At 45.8% G+C, this 21,564-nt stretch overlaps 1 protein-coding gene across 1 annotated transcript in view; it reads left to right on the top strand.

Annotated features, from left to right (window-relative positions):
- The window catches only part of TBX5 (T-box transcription factor 5), a 47,258-nt gene that overhangs the window by 9,897 nt on the left and 15,797 nt on the right, over positions 1-21,564 (top strand). The window contains exon 6 of the mRNA XM_061140843.1: positions 7,453-7,544. Coding sequence (XP_060996826.1) covers positions 7,453-7,544 — 92 coding nt within the window. The remainder of the gene's footprint in view (positions 1-7,452; positions 7,545-21,564) is intronic.

Below are 21,564 nucleotides of genomic sequence, written 5' to 3'. Positions count from 1 at the left end.
AGGCCCCAGTTCGGTCCTTCAAAGCTTGACGGTGATGCTAGAATAAGATGCCTTCCTAACTGCAGATTGGGGGGTAGATGTCTTCTTGCTCGGGAGAAAGGGCTCATCTTGACGTGTCATGGTTCATGCCTGTTCTTTAGAAACCTGAGTGCCCATGGATTCATTTTATTGGCGTGGGGAGGGCACGACTGAATGATTCCTAAACCTCGTTATGGAAAGATCTGGAAGCGGGAAAGGCAAGATATAGGGGCTGGGGAGGCATCGCTGCCCCCTTCTGGGGTGGTAGACTCGTGGAATATTGTGAAGTGATTTGCGGCTAGGGGCTGTGGGAGGGGAAAGTGGTAGGGGGAGTCCACATGAGATCAATGAGGGTGGGTCATGGGGACGATTTACGGAGGCGGACGGGGGCTAGGGTGCCCTCGCCCTCTGCAGCTCTCATTCCGCCCCCATGGGCAAGAGAAAAGTGGGGTGGGGGAGGCTGCAGAGGCTGTGGAGCCAGGCTGGAGAGGCCAGGTTAGAGTGAGAGATGGGCTTAGCACCCTAAAGCCTCCAGTCACCCCTTGAAGGTCATTTCATGCAGACTGTGTGTCGGCTAATCCCCACCCCCAACGAAGCCAGGGCAGTTACGAAATGCTGTGGGTAATCTCCAAATTCAGATTGTCAGTGACCAAGCCAAGCTGTGACGGATGGTCCCTTGCAGGCCACACGGCCTATTTGGGATCCCAGGCCTTGGGCAAGCTTCCTTTCAGCAGAAAACGCACTCCCTCCTACCCCCTAAATGTGATTACTTTTTAAAGGAAAAGAAGGGCTTTCTATTTTATTATTTTTTAAAAATTTCTTCCCACTTTAACCAATAAGAGAAAAAAAAGGTAGGGTCAAGTGCCCTGAAAGTTGCTACGCTGTTTCAGGCTAATTTGAGTCTGGCTGCTAGAAACCTGTTTCCTCTATGGCTGCTGTAAACCTGTGTTTAACTTTGTGGTGATGGCTACAGGGGAAAAAAATGGAAAAAATAGCCACCGGAACGCTCAGTTCCCCATATGTGTGTGTGTATATATATATGTGTGTGTGTATGTGCTTAGAGCTTCCTAGTCTTGACACAGGGTCCAAAAATATGTAGAATCTTTTTTTTTTTTCCTGCCAGGAAAACCCAGGTTCACCCAGAGAGAGGGGACAGGAAGTTGTAGACATATGAAAGTGACCTGGTAAAGAAACGCATGAGTGTTCAGGTCCTTTGGGGAAAATCTCCAAGCTTTATATATTAATAGTAAAGACCTTAGGGGTTCCTCAGGAGTGGGTAGATTTGGGGGACCACACAGTCTTTCTCTGTTTATAGCTTTGTTGAGGCATAACTGTCATATGATAAACCACACGATTTGACGTATTCAATTAGCTGTTTGACATATGTGTATATCCATGAAACTATCACTGTAGTTACTTGTGAACACACTCAACATCCCCTAGATTTTATTTTATTTAAAGGTCGTCTTCAATGCATGTATTTGGTCATCTATGTGTGTGGAGTGCCTGTCCAATGGGGTGTGTACGTGTAAGTTTTGAACACAGTCTAGGAGATTGTGTATCTAAATGCTCATGGGTCCCAAAACATGAGTTTCCAAAGATGCATTTGAATATATGTGTTTTTTTTTTTTTGCTTGTTTTTTCCTTCCAGTTTTATTGGGATATAATTAACACATGCACTGTATTAGTTTCAGGTATATAGCATCACACTTTGACTTAACGTCATGAAATAAGGACCATGATCAGTTGAGTGATGAATATAGGTGTATTTGAGGATCACACAGGAATTACTGATTTTCTTCATTGGTTGAGCCAAGGAGCCAGGCTGAGCTGTACATGCAGGGTTTTTTTTTTTTTGTTGTTGTTTTTTAAAGCCAACCTGGCATCCATAAGGATTTCAAGCGCTCAAGGAGATGACTTTCAAGCACTCTCTCCTGCATGAGGTTTTCCCCACTTTTTAGTTATCAAGTAACCAAAAACACCTATTTTCTTTGTCAGGAGGAAGTCTAATGCAGTGTATTTTTCCAGTCGCATTCAGGCCCCTGCAGACATTCCCCACGTGGATATATGATGTGTGACTTAAATAAGCGGGGCAGTTGGGTTGACTGTGATTTGTAGACTCTGTTTTGTTACTTTATTGTCCCACCTGGATGGGATGTTGAGACTCTTGGCTTTGTGGGTAAAAGCCACCTGGGCTGTTCCTCATTCTTGTGTAAATGTTAGCGTCACAATCTGGCGGTAGATGCTTGGGTTCAAATCTATCTGACTTGGGCACATTATTTAACTCAGTTTTCCCCATCTGTAAAATGGGACTAAGAAGAGAATTTTTTTTTTTTTTTTTTTTTTTTGTGTGTGTGTGTGGTTATTATCATGGTGGGGATTAAAATAAACTAATCCGTGGAACGGGTAATCAGGCAGAGCCTGGGTACAGAGTCAGCACAGGTGATGAGTCATGATTGACTTCATCACTGATCAGTTAACAGTAACAGGGCAACTCCATCCAAAACGCAGGTTCTGGAAAACTCTTCGTCTATCCTATTTTAGAATCTGAAAAGCTGAGATTTTTAAATAAGCTCTTATTACTGTGGTTGAAACACAACTACAACTACTTTGTGGACTAACTGGTTCATGCCCTGATTGTTCTGTCAGTCCAAGGACAGTTTGCCTGGCAGTATGCTTTGGAAAGAAAAGCAGTCTATGTGATTGAATTGCCAGGACAATTTGGAAAAATGCAGTTGTTTAATTGCAAAGTCCTGTCCGACTCTTTGCGACCCCATGGACGGCAGCACGCCAGGCTCCTCTGTCCTTCACTAGCCCCTGGAGTTTGCTCAAATTCACGTACATCAAGTCAGTTGGAAAAATGCAAGCCACCAAGTTTTGGCCCAGAGGGCTTGTGCCTCCAGACTGATCTTTGCCTGCAGGTACCAGGTGGAGGCAGGTACATGGCCAGGCTTCGTTTCTTACACTGCCATCACACGCCTGTCTACCATGGGGTTCCTAATGATACGACGTATTTCCTGAGCCCAGCTGTGATCCCAAGCTGGATTTGGGGGTTATTTCCCCAGATGGTTGACAGCTTGAGAAAGATATTTAAACACTCGAATCTTCCCCAGCGACGCTCACTCTGTGAAACAGGTTTTTGTAAGGTTTGCGCTGCAGTTGTCAGCAGCTCCCAGGGCAATCCCTAGAAATATTTAGGTGTTAAAAAAAAGGTCACATGGGCATTTCATTTCCCTGCTTAGGTAACAATGGCTTTGTATGCAAGCGTGTCTCTCCCTTCAATATTAACTTACTTTGCCATTAAAAGGCATTTTCCTTCTGTTTAAATCATTGTGTATGGAGCCTGTATTTATGAGGTATGAGCTCTCTGGTTGGGACCAGGAAATGAACCCCTAATAGAGAGACATAATTAAGATTTTTGGCCCTCGCGAGGGTTTTTTTTTTTTTTTTCTTCCCAAAAGCGAGAATTCACAACAATTATTCTCATTAATTTTTACAACCTCTGTCTCAGTGGTTGGACCTGGCATTTATATTTGTTTTTCTCCCGATCGGCCCCTCCCCCGGATATCCGGCTTTATGCTGATTTTGGAGGGAGTACATTTGTATGACGCATGGAAGTCAGTTTCAGTGCAGCCTTTGGGTGGAACGCAGACATCCAGGTGTATGGGTTTGTGTGCCCGTGAGTGACTAGCTCCACGTTCGGAAGGGAATTTCATAGACAGGATTATGGTAAATGAGGGGACTAGTATGAAATAAGATAGACATTTTCACCGGCCCCTAAGCTTACAGGTTAAGATTTCTCAGGGGTAATTCGTACGACCATAGCCATCTATCCTCAAATCTACAGAGCGAGGTAGGTAGGTGAGATCCACACATCTCAGTGTATGTCTTACCAGTTCTGCGCATCCTCTGACATATTTTTGGGAGGTATGGGATAAGAACAAGAATTAGGCAGCAGTTATTCTGTTTGAGGTGCAAGGGATTTCATAGACAGGGTTATGGTAAATGAGAGGACTAGTATGAAATAAGGTAGGCATTTTCACCTGCATCTAAACTTACTTCGAGCAGAAGTTTTTTTGAGCAAAAGATTTTTGCTGATAAAGTACCAAAACCCACCCTTTTCTTTTTTTGCTCTGGGTAATTTTTTGTGTGTTTCTGTGGAATAGCGATGTCATGGAATAGGCATTAATTCAGCCCAGTTGCCCCACCCCTATTGTCGTCTTATCCTCAGTATTTTCAGGGGCTGGCTTCTGTCTCTGGATGGGTGGGTGAGGGGCATAGGAATCGGGATAAGGATTCCCTCCACCCTTTTTAAAAATGATCTAATTTTTACTCAACTTTTGAAAATCTCTCCCTTCCACCCCTCACCATTAAAAATGCTTTATGGTTTTATGGTTGCATTTTGCTGTCATAAAACTGGTGTGAGAAAGAAAGCCCTGCTAGGTGATGGGGCTGAGTTGAGGAATGCACATGTTCAAGATTGTTATCCAAAGAGATTTTTGTATTTAAAAAAAATTTTTTTTATTGAGGTAAAGTTGATTTACAGTGTTGTGCCAGTCTCTTCTGTTTTCCAGAGAGGTTTTTACAGATGTTTCTACATACTCTGAAGAGTCGATTTGAGGTCAGAAAGTTACAGGAATGGGTTACCAGGTTTAAAAAAAAAAAAGGAAGGAGAAGGGAATGTGTATACATAGACATGCCCATGCGTGGTTTAAAAGTTTTAAAGTTGATTTTATTTTTTTTTTGGAACAGTTTCAGGTTCATAGTAAAATTGAGTGGGAAGCAGAGTCTTGTATAACCTCTGTCCGCTTCCCCCCACCATGTACAACCTCCCCTACTAACAGCATCACCCCCACCCCCACCCCCACCCCCAGAGTGGGACATATGATACTACTGATGAACCTGCATTGACGCATCATCACCCAGAGCCTGTAGTTTGCCTTAGAGTTCACTCTTGGTGTTGTAGACTGTGTGGTTTTTTTTTTTTTTCTCGGTTGTACCATGTAGCTCATGGGATCCTACTTCCCTGACCAGGGATCAAACCTGTGTCCCCTGCAGTAGAAGCTCCAAGTCCTAACCACTGGACCACCAAGGAATTCTCTAGATTCTGTGGGTTTAGACAAATGTGAAATGGCACGTCTTCACCATGATATATCCCATAGAAATTGTTTTATTGCCGTAAAAATCCTCTATGCTTCTCTTGTTCATTTTCCCCTTCCTCCTAACCCCTGGCAACTGCTACTCTTTTTGCTGTTTCCCTAGTTTTGCCTTTTCCAAAATGTCATATGGTTGGAATCACATAACATTTAAAAAATGTTAAGTGTATATATATTTTATTGTGAGCACACAAACTCATATATAGTAATTTTATATTCATGACAGAGTCCTGGGGTTAGAAGGAATTGCTATAAGACCATGTCTAGCAGAAAACAGAATGTTCTTGCCCCCAAATGGACAGATCTGTACATTCCTTAATTATGCCTAGTTTCTCAAAGCAACTCCTTCATTTCTTGAAGTCTGTAAAGATGCTACTGGGGGTAGAAAAGATGGCTCTGTGTGGATCTGAAGATGATGGAACTATAGGAAAAAAAATCTGTTCTTGTTCTAACTATCTTTCTATTCATCTGCTAGAGAAAGGGAGACTTACTTCGGTACCAGTTTATGTTAAATACGTCTGTAAAAGTGTCGAATTTTCCCTTGCAACAAAGGGAAGGTTGGCCTTCCGGTTTGGAACTTTCTAGGGGTACCAGTAGAGAGAATTTGATACACTTGCTATCTTTTTATTGATTTGCAAGTGTTTCCACTTTGACATATAGAAAAGTGATACAGTATATTTATAAAATAGATTTAAATAAAAAGTGGTTTGATTTTGGGCATGTACACACTGGTCTATTTAAAATGGATAACCAACAAGTACAGCGCAGGGAACTCTGCTCAATGTTATATGGCAGCCTGGATGGGAGGGGAGCTTGGGGGAGAGTGGATACATGTATATTGTATGGCTGAGTCCCTTTTCTGGTCACCTGAAGCTATCACAACATTGTTAATTGGCTATACTCAATACAAAATAAAAAGTTTTAAAAGAAGAGAATCATTAAGAAGCCAGTAGAGGCAGAAGAATGAAATAATACAAATACATACAATCAATCCAAGTAAGACCAAAAATATGAAAGAATAAATAAAAAAATAGTAAAAACAGAACATAATTATAACTACCTTAAATTTTAATCAGTAATTATAATTCAGTAGTTAAACTGAAAATAAACAAAATACTGGGCTTCCCTGGTGGCTCAGTGGTAAAGAATCTGCTTGTCAATGCAACAGATGTGGGTTTGATCCCTGGAGAAGGAAATAACAACCCACTCTAGTATTCTTGCCTGGGAAAATCCCATGGACAGAGGAGCCTGGTGGGCTACAGTCCTTGGGCTTGCAAAAGAGTCGGACACAACTTAGTGACTAAACAACAACAAACAAAAAGTATACTAAGAAGTAAAAAAAGTGGTTTGATTTAATAAAAATATTAAGCAGATTAGTGGACCAAGGCTATATAGGTATAATGATGATGAAGTGATTTTTGAATGACCTCTGATGAACACTGCCTTGGTGTCTGTAAAGTGATCTGATATATAAAAATTCAATTCACACACAGTTTTTGGGACATACTCTGGCAAACTTCATAGGGATGTACTCTTTTACCTAGATTTGCTACTGTACACTCACGCTAACAGAATATGTTGATGGTTTCAAGAATATGTGTTGATGGACCTTGAACCAAAAGACCCCGTTCTGTCACTGAGTTTTATACATTGCAACGAAAATTTCCCAGAAGAGGATTCTTTCTTCCTTATATAATTAAAGAGGTTTGGAGCTGTTAGGTAGCTCTCATATATATTGTAATTCTATATGTTAGTCTTTATTTAATTAGACGCCCTCCTTTTCACTGGAGCTAGCAAACTCTGTGAAAACTATGAAATGAATGTGAAATGAGGCATAGTAGGATTTCGAGAGCAATAATCAAGTCCTTCCCAATGGAGATTGCCACGCTGCAGGAAACTGACATCGTGTCAACATGGTACAATTTTCCAAGGGGGTGGAGGACCAAGTGTTGAGGCCTGCATTGTGTTTGAAACACAAAATGCTGTGATTGAGACAAAAACGCCAATCTGGCTGGAATGATGCAGAGTATGACTCCAATTAATGGGCAAGCTGAAACCAGGTTTTTTTTCCTCCCCTTTTAAAGACAGTCTGATCTAGGACATTTTTCAGAGCCTCCTTTTGAATGCAGTGGTGGGTCCCGTTGACGTGACAGGCTTAATTTGCTTCTTTGGGTTGCCAGAGACTGTGTTTCCATGACACTTATCATTAGCTGGGTCCCCAGGTGGTTTTATAGCAACCAAGTGAACACAGAACTCTCTCTCTCTCTGCTTCCTACAGATCACCCAATTAAAGATTGAGAATAACCCCTTTGCCAAAGGATTCCGGGGCAGCGATGACATGGAGCTACACAGAATGTCGAGAATGCAAAGGTAAGAAGTGGGATCCTCGGCTCCCCGCTCTCTGCATCCCTTGCCTTTCAATAGCCCAGGTGAGCCAGCAGCCCCGGAAGGCCAGGCACAGAGAAATGGGGCCCTGTTGCCATCGAGAAATGAGAAAGCGCCTCTGGAATCCCACTTTCTGATAACCCTTCATGTGCACAAGTGCATGCATGCTAAGTCACTTCACTGTCGCCCACCGGGCTTCTCTGTCCATGGCACTCTCCAGGTAAGAATAGTGGAGTGGGTTGCCGTGCCCTCCTCCCAGGGATCTTCCTGACCCAGGGGTTGAACCTGTGTCTCCTGCAGCTTCTGCATTGCAGGTGGGATTTTTACAGCGTAAACCAAACCCTCGATGTGGTTTCCTCTATCAGACCCTCCGGAGCGTGTAGATTTGGGGAAGACTGTGTATGAGGGAACTTGACTGTCTCCATCTGCCCAGGGAGCAAAAGCTACAATTTTCTCCTCTTTCTCTGCTGTCTTCCTCTCTAATGAAGTCCTCTCTCTCTTTCTTCCCATAAGTCACAGCCGATGAATGATTTTCTTTTGACAACAGCTCTTGGTAAATGAAAGGAGAGTTAATGACTTGATTTCCGTGGGGTGATATACAAGCTTGACACCACGTGGTCTCCCTGGCATGGGGTGGGGGTGGTGGATTAGAAGCTGGTGATAAAAATTGCTTGGTCTTTTTACATATCCTGTGGTCTTGGTCGCTGATATGATGAATAGAAGGGGCTGTGGCAAATGGACATAGTGGGAATTTGGTCTGATTTGAAAGGATTGTACAAGCGTTGCCAATTTTGTCAAATATTCTCTTGGTAGGGATCCAAAATAACTTACCATATGGCAAGAGAATTCGAAATACATCTCGATCGTTTTGACCAAGAAATGTTATTTTTTTCTTCCCATTTTGGTGGGTTTAGCATTTCAAAATAAAATGAGGTCATTTAGGAAGCTTATCCTTACCCTTTCTGGAAAACCTGAAAAGGGAGAGTTGGGCAGATGGACACGTGTACTCATTCAAAGGAGGACAAGAGACCCAAGAAGAAGAGGGAGAGAAAGGTCCCACAGCTTTGTGGTTTGAACGTTGGGTTTGGAAATAACATGCTGTAGAAATCTTTTTCAGATAGAGGGTTTAGCAGATCTAATTTTGCATGCTTTTAAAAAATAAATATGCCATTAACTTCAGGTGGAACAGGTACACTAGACTCATATGAATTCCTGCATTCATAACTGATTTCTTTCATGATGGTGGACTTGTAAGATGCTTTATGTGGTGAAAGTAACCAAGTCCTTAAATTATTACTTAGAAACATTTTTGGCTTTACGTGTCTTCCCTTGGAAGTTGGAGTTGAATTTAGCCTGTGGTGGGTGGAAAAGTTGATAACAAACATCACTTGAAGGTGAAAGAGGTCAAACAATTTTCAGCTGTAGGCTCTTTCATGTGTTTGTTTATACGGTGTCTAAACCCCGTCCTGTCCTAATGGTCATCTTGTCATCATGGCAGCTTAGCCACTGATGGGCAGTCTCATCTTGGTCGTCCTGCACGTGGGGGTCCAGGCTGTGCAGCTGGGGACAGGAGGGCTTTTTCCGCCCAGTACTTCTTCCCTCCTTTCCACCAGGTCCAGGGCAGGAGGGATTATGGTTTAAGGTATTGCAAGTAGCCGCCTCAGTCTTACCCAGTCACCTGGTGTCGGAGATGCTACCACCTTATCATGTCTCACAGTTCACCTCCTTTCTCCATCCAGTCTGCCTTTCCACCAGCAGCCTCACCTGCCCCAGCCTCCTAGCCTCCTTAGGTCTGACATCAGCTCTGTTCCCCTCCCAGACATGTCCCAGGCAGCTGCCAAAGACATCTTGTCCCTGTGCTTAGCCGCTCAGTCACGTCCAACTCTTTGTTACCCCATGGACTCTAGCCCGCCGGGCTCCTCTGTCCATGGAATTTTCCAGGCAAGAACACCGGAGTGGGTTGCCATTTCCTTCTCCAAGGGATCTTCCCGACCCAGGAATGGAACCGGGGTCTCCTGCATTGCAGGTGGATTCTTTACCAGCTGAGCTACCCAGGGAAGCCCAGAGACATCTTTGTACAGCACAAACAAGACACATTTCTTCACAGCCTCACACTCCTATTGCCCTCTGTGTCAGGTGCAGATGCCTTGCTGTGTTTGACCACGCCCTTCCCATCCGGCCTGGCCACGCCCCCTAGCTTTGCTCCTTACCGGAGTCCCCTCTCCCTTTCATTCAGGCTGAAGGGGTGGCTCCAAATCTGTCTTCTATCCATTGTTTTTGGCCCCATGAACACCATGGTTGGTCTAACTAAACTCCATCTTTTTTCCCCTCCCCTTCCATCTCCTGCCCATCATCACTAAAGCCTCCTTGTAACTATTTCTCCTTGTAGCTGTTCCTTCCTCCAGGGAGCTGCTTCTGGCCACAGGCTGCCTGGTCGGGTGTGTCTCTTCCTAGGAGCCCTCACTGCTTTTCTGTGTCAGGCCGGGGCCCCACACTTTGGAAGCTGGTTGGACAGATGATAGGCATGGAAGCAGAGACAGTGGGGGACGGACGGGTGTTTGAGAGCTCTCATGTCAGCAATCCAGGAGTCTCTTCCTACAGCTCTGAACCACGTGCCTGGTGAGCTATTTAGGCAGAGGACTCTGCTTAGGTCTGAACTGTCTGCCCTCACTACTCCCCAGGGTTATTGCACATTGGCTGTGTGCTTCTTCCCACCTAGGCACCTGGAGATGGAAGGAAGGAAAGGTAATTGGTCCTCAGTAGGGGTCAGCGATTGACATGTTGGATTGAAACTCTCAGCCTCCCAGCCACATGTGTCTTTGTGGCCATGTGAGGCGTTGCATTGGGAAACAGAGGGTTGGACTGACCACTCTCCAGGCTGGGAGAGTGGACAGGGTCATCCATCCAGTTCTCCGGAGCTGTCCCCTGGTGGGGAGAAGGAACAAAGCAGAGAGGCTCCAATAGGCTTTGGAGTCAGACAAACCTGGGTTTAGTCCCTGCTCTGTGTGTATACAGGTGACCGTGGGCAAGTGATGTTACTGCAGGGCGCTTCAGTATCCTCATCTGTAAAATGGGCATAAATAAAGATAGCTTCCCCTTTCGGGGGTTCTTGTAAGGACTATGTGAGAGAATGCCTGAAGGGTACTTGGTTCTTAGTCCATGCTCCAAAATATGATCTGAGTTGGGGAGAACTCCTCATTACTCCTAGTTTTGCCCTTGTTCAGAATTGAGTCTGGGCTGTGGTCCCAACTCCCAGGTCACAGTTGGTAGTGACAAGTGGGGAAGATGGCTCTCCGGAGACGGCTCTGATAACAGCCTGGCTGGAACGGCGGGCTCACTGTTGATCTTGTAATCCTGTTTCCTGTCCCCCACACACCCGGTGACAGCTGGCTCAGGCAGCAAAGCGGGAGGAATGAAATTTCCTCTAATTCCAACAATCGGAACGGAGGGAGGGAGGGGGTGGGGTGATGGAGGGTTGAACCTTAACTCTGCCGTGATCCCACATAAATAACTTTTGGATTGGCTTGGCAAATGTCTGGGCACGAACCCTCCTCCCCTCTCCTCACCCAGCAATCTGTGTTTGGAACATGTGGAGGGTATCTTAGTTATTTTCCAACATTTATGTGTGGTTTCTAGTTACAGAAGCGATAACTGCTTATTCTGAAAATGGGAGAGCGAAGGGAAAGCAGGAAGAAGAAAATAAAATCATTTTGCAAATCCTGTCTCTAGCTGACTGATTAAAATATGTGCCCAGGTTATTTGGAAAGGTTAATCTGTGGCTTAAAAACATCTTATCCTAAAAAACCAGTATTTCCCAAATTGCAGTGCCCCCTCCCCTGGTGGCAAATGAGATGACTTTAGAGCGTCCCCACAGATACCAGGCACATCAGGCTGATTTCATAGACAATATTGTTGAGAATAAGACTAAGTTCTCTTTTATTTACTTATTTCTTTGGCTGTGCTGCACTGCATTTGGGATCTTAGTTTCATGACCAGGGATCGAACTCAAGCCCACAAAACACAGAATCTTAACCACTGGACCACCTGGGAAGTCCCCAAGACTAAATTTGAAGGAAAAAAGGGAAGAAGGAAAAGAAAGAAGGAAGTAGGGAGAAGGGAAGGCGAGCTAAGGCTGGTTATTTAGGGAAAATACTCTTTGTGACCCCATGGACCGTAGCCCGCCAGGCTTCTCTGCCCATGGAACTGTCCAGGCAAGAATACTGGAGTGGGTTGCCATTTCCATCTCCAGGGGATCTTCCCACTAACTAAATAGGAGAAGAGCTAGTATGAAGATTTGGCCAACATCGTCAAGGTGATATGCAAATCACAGAAATTTGGGAGATGCACCTAAATGCTCACCCTAATGAGAAAGCGCTTGCGTGGAGAATCCCAGGGACGGGGGAGCCTGGTGGGCTTCCGTCTGTGGGGTTGCACAGAGTCAGACACGACTGAAGTGACTTAGCAGCAGCAGCAATGAGAAAGCGTGGGCACTTCACTGTCAAAGTTGAATGGGAACTTCCTGGAAGCCAAAGGTCCCATGGGGCCAAGGACAGGGCCACTGAGTGTGGGGAGGTGCTTTTATCGAGAGGATGGGAGACAGGTTTTGTGGGATGCATGGGATTTTTTCTCTGAAGTCACTCTTGTTTTTTAATTTTTTAACTCTATTTTATTCTCAGCTGTGTCAGGCCCTAGTTGCTGCATGCAGAATCTCCACTGAAGCATTCAGGCTTCCCTCTGGTTGAGGTGCTCAGGCTTAGTTGCTCTGAGGCTTGTGGGGATCTTAGTTCCCATCCCAGGAATTGAACCCACGTCTCCTGCATGGGAAGGTGGATTCTTAACCACTGGACCGCCAGGGGACTCCCTAAGGTTATTTATTTTTTTTTTTTGGCTGAGCTGAGTGGCTTGTGGGATCTTAGTTCTCCTACCAAGGGTTGAACCCCACGTCTCATGCATTGGAAGGTCGTTTCTTAACCAGTGGACCACCAGAGAAGTCCCGTGAATGGGATTTGAATCTGCTGAGAGGAAGGGCTTTCTGGGTTGGATCGGAGGAGTGTGCAGGGATCCATCCGTTTTTGGGCTCTGGAGAAGGCGTCAGACTCTAAAGATCTCTGAAAGCCAGCTGCCGTGGCACTGTGGCAGGGAACACTGTCCCTAGAAGCATGGGGTTCTAGCGGTAGAAGGGACCCTGGGAGGCGGCATCTGGTTTAACCTTCTCGCTTTTGCAGAAAAGAAAACTGCAGCCCGGAGACTCATTTATTTTTATTTTTTTAAATCAATTTATTTTAATTGGAGGCTAATTACAATATTGTGGTAGTTTTTGCCATACATTGACATGAATCAGCCATGGGTGTACATGTGTTTCCCCATCCTAAACCCACCTCCCAGAGACTCATTTATTTATTCAGCTTTGGATCTGTTGCTTTCTTCTTCAGCGGACACCCATTCTTTCAGGGCTTACTCTATGCCAGGTCCTGAGGATGCAAAGGTGAATCCATGCACCGAGGGGCAGGGTTCACTGATGCTAAAGCAGGCTCTGGAGCTGGGGTCTTGGCTAGCACACCAGTGAGCCCTGGGGCTTCCCTAGCTCTATCTGCTCATCTGTGAAAGGAAGATAATTATAGCAGCCACTTCCGGGGCTGTTGCATGGATGAGGTGAGGTAATATGGGTGTTCTAATTACTATTGCTGTGCAATGAATGACTCCATTCCTAAATTTCCTGTCTACCGGCTGTGAAACCCTGGACTCTGAGCTGGCTCATCATCACTGCATGCGACTCTGAATCCAGGACAGCCAGGGCCCCAGCCCTTCACTTCTGACACCTCTGTGCCCACGCAAGGGGGAGAACGTACAAGCAGCCTTGGTGCTCCCATGAGGAGCTCAGAGACCCTCACAGTGCTCCGGATTTTGTCCACTTAACAACCTACTCCCCCTCAGGAATGCTCCCTAAATGCTGTTTAGGGTGGAAAAGCCAGGCATTGCTCGCTGTCACTGTGCCCAAGGGGAAGCCAGAAATCCCCAGGGAAGCACTTGGGTTTAGCTCAGGGTCTGGGGGTTGGGAAGGATGCCCCTGGGCAGGTGTTGATTGCGGTTAGGTGTTAGTGGGGATGGCTGCAGGTATCTGACGGCCAGACAAGGCTGGGTGTCCAAGATGGCGCACCTCCATGACCGCAGGTGACACTGGCTTTTGGCTGGGAGCCTGTCTGGGCGGTCCCCTGGAGCATGTGCATGTGACCCATCCAGCATGGACTCCCTCCATGGTGGCGGGCTGTCCTTGGAGAACCTTGGGAGGGCCTTTGCTCACTAGACCTTGGGAGCCTGTAGCATCTCTTCTGCTACTTTCTGTTGGTTGAACAAGACTCACTAATGGGCTCAGTTTGGGAGAGCCAGCGATCCTTCCTCTAGACAGAAGGAAGTTGGAGAGTGTGCCTGGGTGATTTAACACTGCCCTAGCTTGCCTAGGAGCAGCTGGCACCGTCCCTGGGCTGGAGTGATCATGTCAGGAGGAGATGGGATCCATTCCCTCTTGAAGTCTGAGGCCAGGTCAACACCCAGTTAAGGTGCAGATGCCTGGTGGTGAGTATCTTCAGGATAGAAGGAATCACCTCTCTGCCCTGGCAGGCTACCCCTGGTCTTTCTGGAAAGACAAACCCCAGAATAGGAACAGGCAGCAGCAAAGTGCTTCCTTGGGCACTTCTTGCTTTAATTCACACAGTGCGGCTGTGAGTCATGCCTGGCCTTTCCAGCATACAAGCATTTGTGGCACACGATGGGGAGGCTGACAGAGCCCAGTGGTAGCGGCTTCAGAGATCTTCATGGGAGAATTGAGGTTGCCTCTTCTTCCTCAGTCTTCTTGTGGCCTGTCGATGCCTTGGCAGGAAGTGATCTCCAGAGCTGGGGTCCCTGGAGTCTCTGGTTGGCCTGGAAGAACTGATGCCAAAGTTCCAATATTTTGGCCCCCTGATGTGAAGAGCCAACTCATTGGAAAAGACCCTGATGCTGGGAAAGATTAAGGGCAGGAGGAGAAGGGGGTGACAAAGGATGAGATGGTTGGATGGCATCATCGACTCAATGGACATGAGTTTGAGCAAACTTTGGGAGATAGTGAAGGACAGGGAAGCCTGGTGTGCTGCAGTCCATGAGGCTCTGACGAGTTGGACACGACTGAGCGGCTGAAAAAGAACAGCAACCAGAGAGCAGATAGGAGAGCCAGGAGCCCAGGTTGTCCCAGGTGGAGCAAGTAGGTTTTATCAGCCCCAAGCTGGGGACATCTCTGCCCACCCACGTGAGAAACAGACCATTGTCCCCTGCCTCTACAGGGCAGGTCGCCGCCGCCTCCTCTTCCACCTTGAGGGTTAGGCTTCTTAATCAGTATCTAGGATCCCTTTGGAAAATCCAATTAAAGCAAGGAACTCTGAAAAACTCACACTATATAAATAGAAGAAAAAATGTCAAGCAATTTTGAGGAGTTTGTAGGGTCTGGGATCCTTAAAAGGTTAAAATCCAGGACTTTCCTGGTGGTCCAGGGGCTAAGATTCTGTGATCCCAGTGCAGGGGGCCTGAGTTTGATCCCTGGTCGGGAAACTAGATCCCGAGTACTGCAACTAAGACCTGGCACAGCCAAATAAGTAAATAAAAATTTAAAAAAATTTTTTAGAACCTTTTTAAAAAAAGGTTAAAATCCTTCCACTGGAGCCATCCCTTCTTCTCCAGCAACCCCCCCTGCCCCCGCCTTCCTAATTTTAAATGACTATTCAGCTCCTAACTTCAAATGATCATTTTTCAAAAAGAAGGCTCAGAGCTCTTGTAATCTCATGCTTGTGGTTAAAGCTGATGTGCTTAGTCACTCAGTCATGTCCGACTGTTGGCGACCCCATGGACTGTAGCCTGCCAGGCTCCTCTGTCCATGGGGATTCTCCAGGCAGGAATACTGGAGTGGGTTGCCATGCCCTCCTCCAGGGGATCTTAATGACTCAGGGATTGAACTCGTGTCTCTTACGTCTCCTGCATTGGCAGGCGGGTTCTGTACTGTCTGAGCCACCAGGGCCGGACATCCCATGGGGATGTCCAGTTAATGAGATGTGATCTCCAGGACATCGAACATTCTGGAGATGACATTAACTCCCCACTCCTTGCTGTACTTTTGGCTATGCCTGTGGCTTCCCCCAGGAAAGTGTGAATTTATGTAAAACAAGAAGACTATGTTTGGGAGGCCAAGCCAGCCTAAGTTGTGAGTGGAGGTTTGTCCCTAGAGGTCTCATCTTGGTCCTGATTGTCCATCATTCACCTTCAACACCATACCCACCCCTCTGCTCCCCCATTGAACCTGCTTTTCAAGGACAGTGTCTGAGGGAAAATCCCCCGTAAGCGTTGTTTCTCAAACTTTTGTCAGATGTCACAATTAGCTGGGGGTGGGGAGGCTGGTGAAAAAAGCAGATTTCTGGGTCTCACCCTTAGAGGTTCTGAATCAGTGGCTCTTGGGAGAGGGTCTGAAACTGTGCTTTTTCAAGTTATTTGATGGAGGGGTCCCCTGGTCACACCTGGATAATTTCTTGACCCTACAAAATGAGCAAAGACTTGTAGAAAATAATGTGTGACCTTACCTTCTGGAAATGGAGCTCATGGACTGAGCTGTTTTATAAAAAGGAACCCATTTCTCTACTTGGTGGCCAACTTTGGCTGAACATTAGAAGTCCTGAGAATGTGTCCCAGTATTGTATTATGAAAAATGTAACATATATAGAAAACATGGAAGAATTGCATGGTGATCAGCCATATACCCACTGATTAGGTTCTACAATTAATGTGGCTATATATTTGCTCTATCACACATCCATCCACTGATCTATCTATTCACCCATCCACCAACCCATCTGTTTATCTATTCATCCATCAATGCATACATACATTTAACCATCCACCAGTCTACCCATTCACCAATCCATCCATCCATCTACCATCTTATTTTTTTTAATTTACTTTTTAATTGGAATAAAATTGCTTTGCATTGTTTGTATTGGTTTCTGCCATATGACAATGCAAATCAGCTATAATTATACATATATCACCTCCCTCTTGGAGCATCCCACCCCTCCCCCATTTTTTTTGGGTGTATTTCACACTTGGTTGCATTTGTGAGGACTTTCATCCTTGTATTCTTCAGCAGGCGTGCCATTAATGCAGATTCAGTCTCTGTTCATGATTCTCTATTTCAGGTAAAGTCTACATACTGTGAAATGCAAAGACATTAAGAGCACCATTCACTTCTTGACAAATGTATATACCTGTGCAACCCAAGTCCTTATCATAATATAAAGCATTCCTCCACCCAGAGAGTTTCCTCATGTCCCTTCCCATTTATTCCTCTTCTACTTCCCCACCACAAACAATCAATATTCTGATTAAAAAAAAAAAACTGTCGGTTAGGTTTGTCTGTTACAGAATTTTATATAAAGGAAACCATACACTGTTTACCATTTTGCATGAGGCTTTTTCCTCCTGGGGAGAACTAGAGATCCTGGGACCCCTTTTGAGTAGCAGATGCGAGTATGGATTTCTCCCTAGAAGAACTGACAAAGCTCTAATGATCTGGTATTTGGGATTGCATGGGGAGTGAAATTCATAAATCAGGTGAAGCCCTTGCAAGGTAAGAATGTCTGCTTCAAAATATAATCATGTGGTTTCTAAGCTGGGGTTAATGGAGCAATGTGTCGCCAATATATGCCAAGCCTTTCCAAGCATTGTATTGTTTGACCACCCAAGAAGGGGATGAGTCTGACTATTCCCATTTTGCAGACAAGAGATGGAGGTTCAGAGAAGGGAAGAACTTAGCCAGCCCCGCAGTGGCCAAGTTGGTGGCTGTGTACCATCAAAGACAGGCACATCCACACAACCTGACTTCAGAGTCGCAACTGGAAACGAGTACCCTGATATGAAGTTACATAGAGATTTAATGAGGGAACCCCAAGGTCGCCCACCAAAGTTGTCATGAATGCTGGGTGCTCTTGGCCAGTGAGGGCATTGTCTTTGAGTTTCTTTCTCTTTTTTTGGTCACGCCATATGGCATGTGGGATCTTAGTTCCCTGACCAGGGATTGAACCCGTGCCCCCTGCTGTGGAAGAGCAGAGTCTTAACTACTGGACCTCCAGGGAAGTCCCAACATTTGAGGTTCTTGGTGCTGCTCACATCAGACGGCCCTGTTAGAATCAATGGTGGGAATTCATGTCACTTCTTTGTGTCCCCCTGGTCTGACCAGCAAAATGGAGCAGCTGGAATTCAGTGCTTTTCTCCACCTCGCTGGTGGGGTGAGACCTGAGTCATAAAATGATCGTGAAGCACTTTGTAGATGAGAATGATGGGAGCGATTATTATTTGCTGAGCTAAATTCCCGCTTGGGGTGAACTGCCCGCATCCCTTGAGGGTCCACACACGTTAGATTAGAATCATTTCCCCAAGCGTATCAGAAAGTTAATAAATCGGGAAGGCTCTCGTGGGATGGGGGGAGTGTCCTCTTTCATTCTGATCGCAGATTAAAGTGCTAGCGAGAGGAGGAACTTGCTTGCGAGAACAGATTTTACAGGCCCCAGCCTTGCCCCAGCGCACTGCCTTAGTCGTTGGAGAAAGGCAGCCAGAAACTGAGTAAGCATCGCCAGGGGAAAACAACAACAGAAACTTGCCCCCTCCTCAGCACCCCAGCGCCCCTGCCACCTGCTCCCGTGAAAAGGCCAATTCAGTCGGCTGCAGTGGAAAACATTCTCGGGGCCCTTCGTTAGCTGGCGGCCGGCTGCAATGCCGTTTGGCTGTGGATTTCAATATTCCCTTGTAATGTTTTACAACCCAGACCCGGGGACAATGGCGTCATTCATTGCATCCGCTCACGTGGAATAGAATGTGAGAGAGTGATGGAGCCGGGAGAAGCTGGTTGGTGGCCCTGATACCCAGGGTAAACTGGGGTACTCGGGTCCCTGGTTGGTGTCCAGACTGGGCAGATTGTGTCTGTGTCAGCCAAGTGCAGTGGGATTTGACTTTTGGTAAAGCAGGAATGATGGACAGTTGGATCGGTAGAGGTTGACGTTACCTGAAACCAATACCTAACTCTGGTAGCCTCAAAGATGCTCTGTGCGACAGAAGTTGCCCTAGCAGTGATGGGAAGGCAACAATTGCCTATTATCAAGTGTAAGTTGGGAAAAGCTTTGGAATAGCACTGACCCCGGGTGCAGCTCAGCTTTCCCTCTTCTTAGCTGGGTGATCTAGGGCAAGTTGCTCAACCTCTCTGCATCTCATTTCTTTTCTCTGTCTCTAAAATAAATGTCATCATATGGATGAAATGGGATTCTTGCCAGGATCAAATGAGGGAAAGCGTGTAAGTCAACCAGTGCAGTGGCTGGAGAGCTGTCCCCGTGACCCGGTGGTAAAGAATCCGCCTGCAGAGCAGGAGATGCAGGTTTGATCCCTGCGTTGGGAAGAGCCCCTGGAGAAGAGAATGGCAACCCACTCCAGTGTTCTTGCTTGGAGAATGCCCATGGACACAGGAGCCTGGTGGACTGCAGTCCATAGGGTTGCAAAAGAGTCGGACGTGACTGAGTGATTAAAAAACAGCAACAGTGGCTGGAACAATAGGATGCCCACACACACACACACAAAAACAATGTAAAGGATAAGGAGGAAGATGAGGATGAGGGACATAGTGGTGATGGTGAGAATGGTCATGCTGATGATCATATTGGTGAAAACAGTAGCCCCCAGTTGCTACTCTCTTCCCAGACCCACGAGGGCTTTTCAACTGTCCCTTTAATTCTCTGCTGCCTGTATTTTTTTTTTTTTAATTGGACAGAGGATGCGCGCGGCCCGGCCCACCGCCCCGCGGCTTCCCCTCTCCTGCCTGTATTCTTGAATGATGCTGCCTGTATACTTGAATGATGTAGAGGAAAATAGGTCATCTTCTCCTCACGGGGACTTTAGAGGCTTTTGCTGTGTTGCTACTCACAAGTTCCTTTGACTCATGCATTGATGGGCCCAGGAAAAATGATCCTGGGAATTTCCTGGTGGCCCAATGGTTAGTACTCTCTGCTTTCACTGTTGACGACCGGTTCAATCCGTGGTTGGGAAGCTAAGATCCCACAAGCCACGTGGCATGGTCAGAAAAAGAGAAATGACCCCAAATGGTGTTTGTTGGGACCATTTTCTCCTCTTTGCCTCTGTAACCCCATCCTGACTGAGAAGTCACTCTGCTCTTCCCTGCGTCGATTTTGACACCTGTCAGGTGGATTTGGGGATGTTGTATTGCAGACACGAGGGGAGACGTGCGTGGTTGTTGGTGGGGCTGATGTTTCAAGCTCCTCAGAGAGAAACATACTGAGAGGGACAAGTGGTTATTGACATAATATGCCTTTCCCACTTCTGTGAATGTTAGTAATCAAAAGCAGGATTTGGCTTTTCCAGAGGGTAATTTTGCAATCTGGCAGTGCCGGAAGGGAGAATTCCACGGAGTCCATTGATACATTCTCTTGTAAATTCCCTCAGCCAACATTTTTTAAGAGTTATTTTCTTTAATTAAAAAAGTAACCATCCCCATTAAGAATATCAAACTAAAAAGAGACTTCCCCTTCCCTGTTGGATCTCTGACAGCCCAGTACTTGAACTAAGCAATATCTAAATTGAATTGCCAGTGAGATTTGACAACATTTTTGTTTTATTATTGTAATGATTTTTCTTCTTCTTCTTTTCTTTTTTTTTTTCCATTACGTAGCTTCAGCTGCCAAGCGAGAACTATAAAGCTAATTTCATTCCTTTCAGCCTCCTGGCCCCAGGGGGAGAGTCTGAGCAGTGGAGCTGCTCAGTGTGGCTCCAGCTTTGGTTCTGAAATGACACAGTCCACAGGAAAGCTGGGCCAGGAGACCCCAGGGTGTCATGAGGGTGTCTGTAACCTCATGGAAACTTGGCAGACACTCTCTTGTCCCCTGTCTGGTTCCTCTGACATGCTTTGTGATGACAAACAAAGGCAGGGGCCCAGAGTGGGAGATTGTCACACCCCTGAGAGGTGGGTGAAATGAGAGAGCAGTCTAAGGCTCCAAACCCCTGCACCCCTAAAAGCATATTATGTTTTAAAAATGGAAAGAGGTCAGTAGGAAATTGTCTAGAAGTAATTTGGAGACAGTTGGGTTAGAATTCTGATGGTGTCTCTTCTAGTTCTGGGACCCTGGGCAAGTTATTTCATCTCCCTTGGCCTCGGTTTTCTAATCTGTAAAATGGGGATAAGAGCAGTCCCCACTTCAGAGGGTCACAGAGAGGATGAAGGGGGTGAATGCAGCATCCTTCAAAATGTGCTAGGCACTGTGCTCCTTGTACGTGGGATAATTTCAGGTGTACTTTTAAAAAATTCAAATAGATAAGTATTTTTATTTTAATTGCATTAGAGGACCTTGCACCACAAACCCCTTAATGTCATGGCTGTTATTACTCAGAGTAAGGCAAAGCTCATTTAGGCAAAGAATTTATTTAAAAATGGAGTAAGGTAAAGAATGGTTGGTTCACAGCGAAACACACATCGCAGCTAAGTTCAGGATTTCCTGATTCATATTTCTTCTACAGAGGGATTCTTATCCTGGTTAGGGCCTTGGGCTCCTCTGGCAGTCTGGGGAAGCTTAGGGATCCCTTCTCAGAAGACTCTAATTAAATGTGTAAAATAAGATGCATTGATTGCCAAGGAAACCCATTATATTAACACAGTGATCAAACTCTTTTCTAAATGGCTACATAGTAACATATGCACTTTATAAATGTCTTAAGTAGTGGGGACCTAGTAGCAGATTGAACATGACTGTAATTTTGAAGTCATCATGTGCATAAGCGGTATCTGGAGACCTGTGCAGCTGCAGCAAGATGGGAAGTTATTTTGTTTCTGTTGATGACAGTCGCTAGGGCTGCTAACTCAACTGTGGCTTGCTGCCGACACCCATCACAGAAAGAAATGCTGAATTCCAATTCGGGATTACTGAAAATAAAGACA

This window comes from Dama dama, chromosome 5 (genome assembly GCF_033118175.1).
Source record: "Dama dama isolate Ldn47 chromosome 5, ASM3311817v1, whole genome shotgun sequence".
In the NCBI taxonomy this organism is placed as follows: Eukaryota; Metazoa; Chordata; class Mammalia; order Artiodactyla; family Cervidae; genus Dama; species Dama dama.
This window is presented reverse-complemented; position numbering and strand designations above follow the sequence as displayed.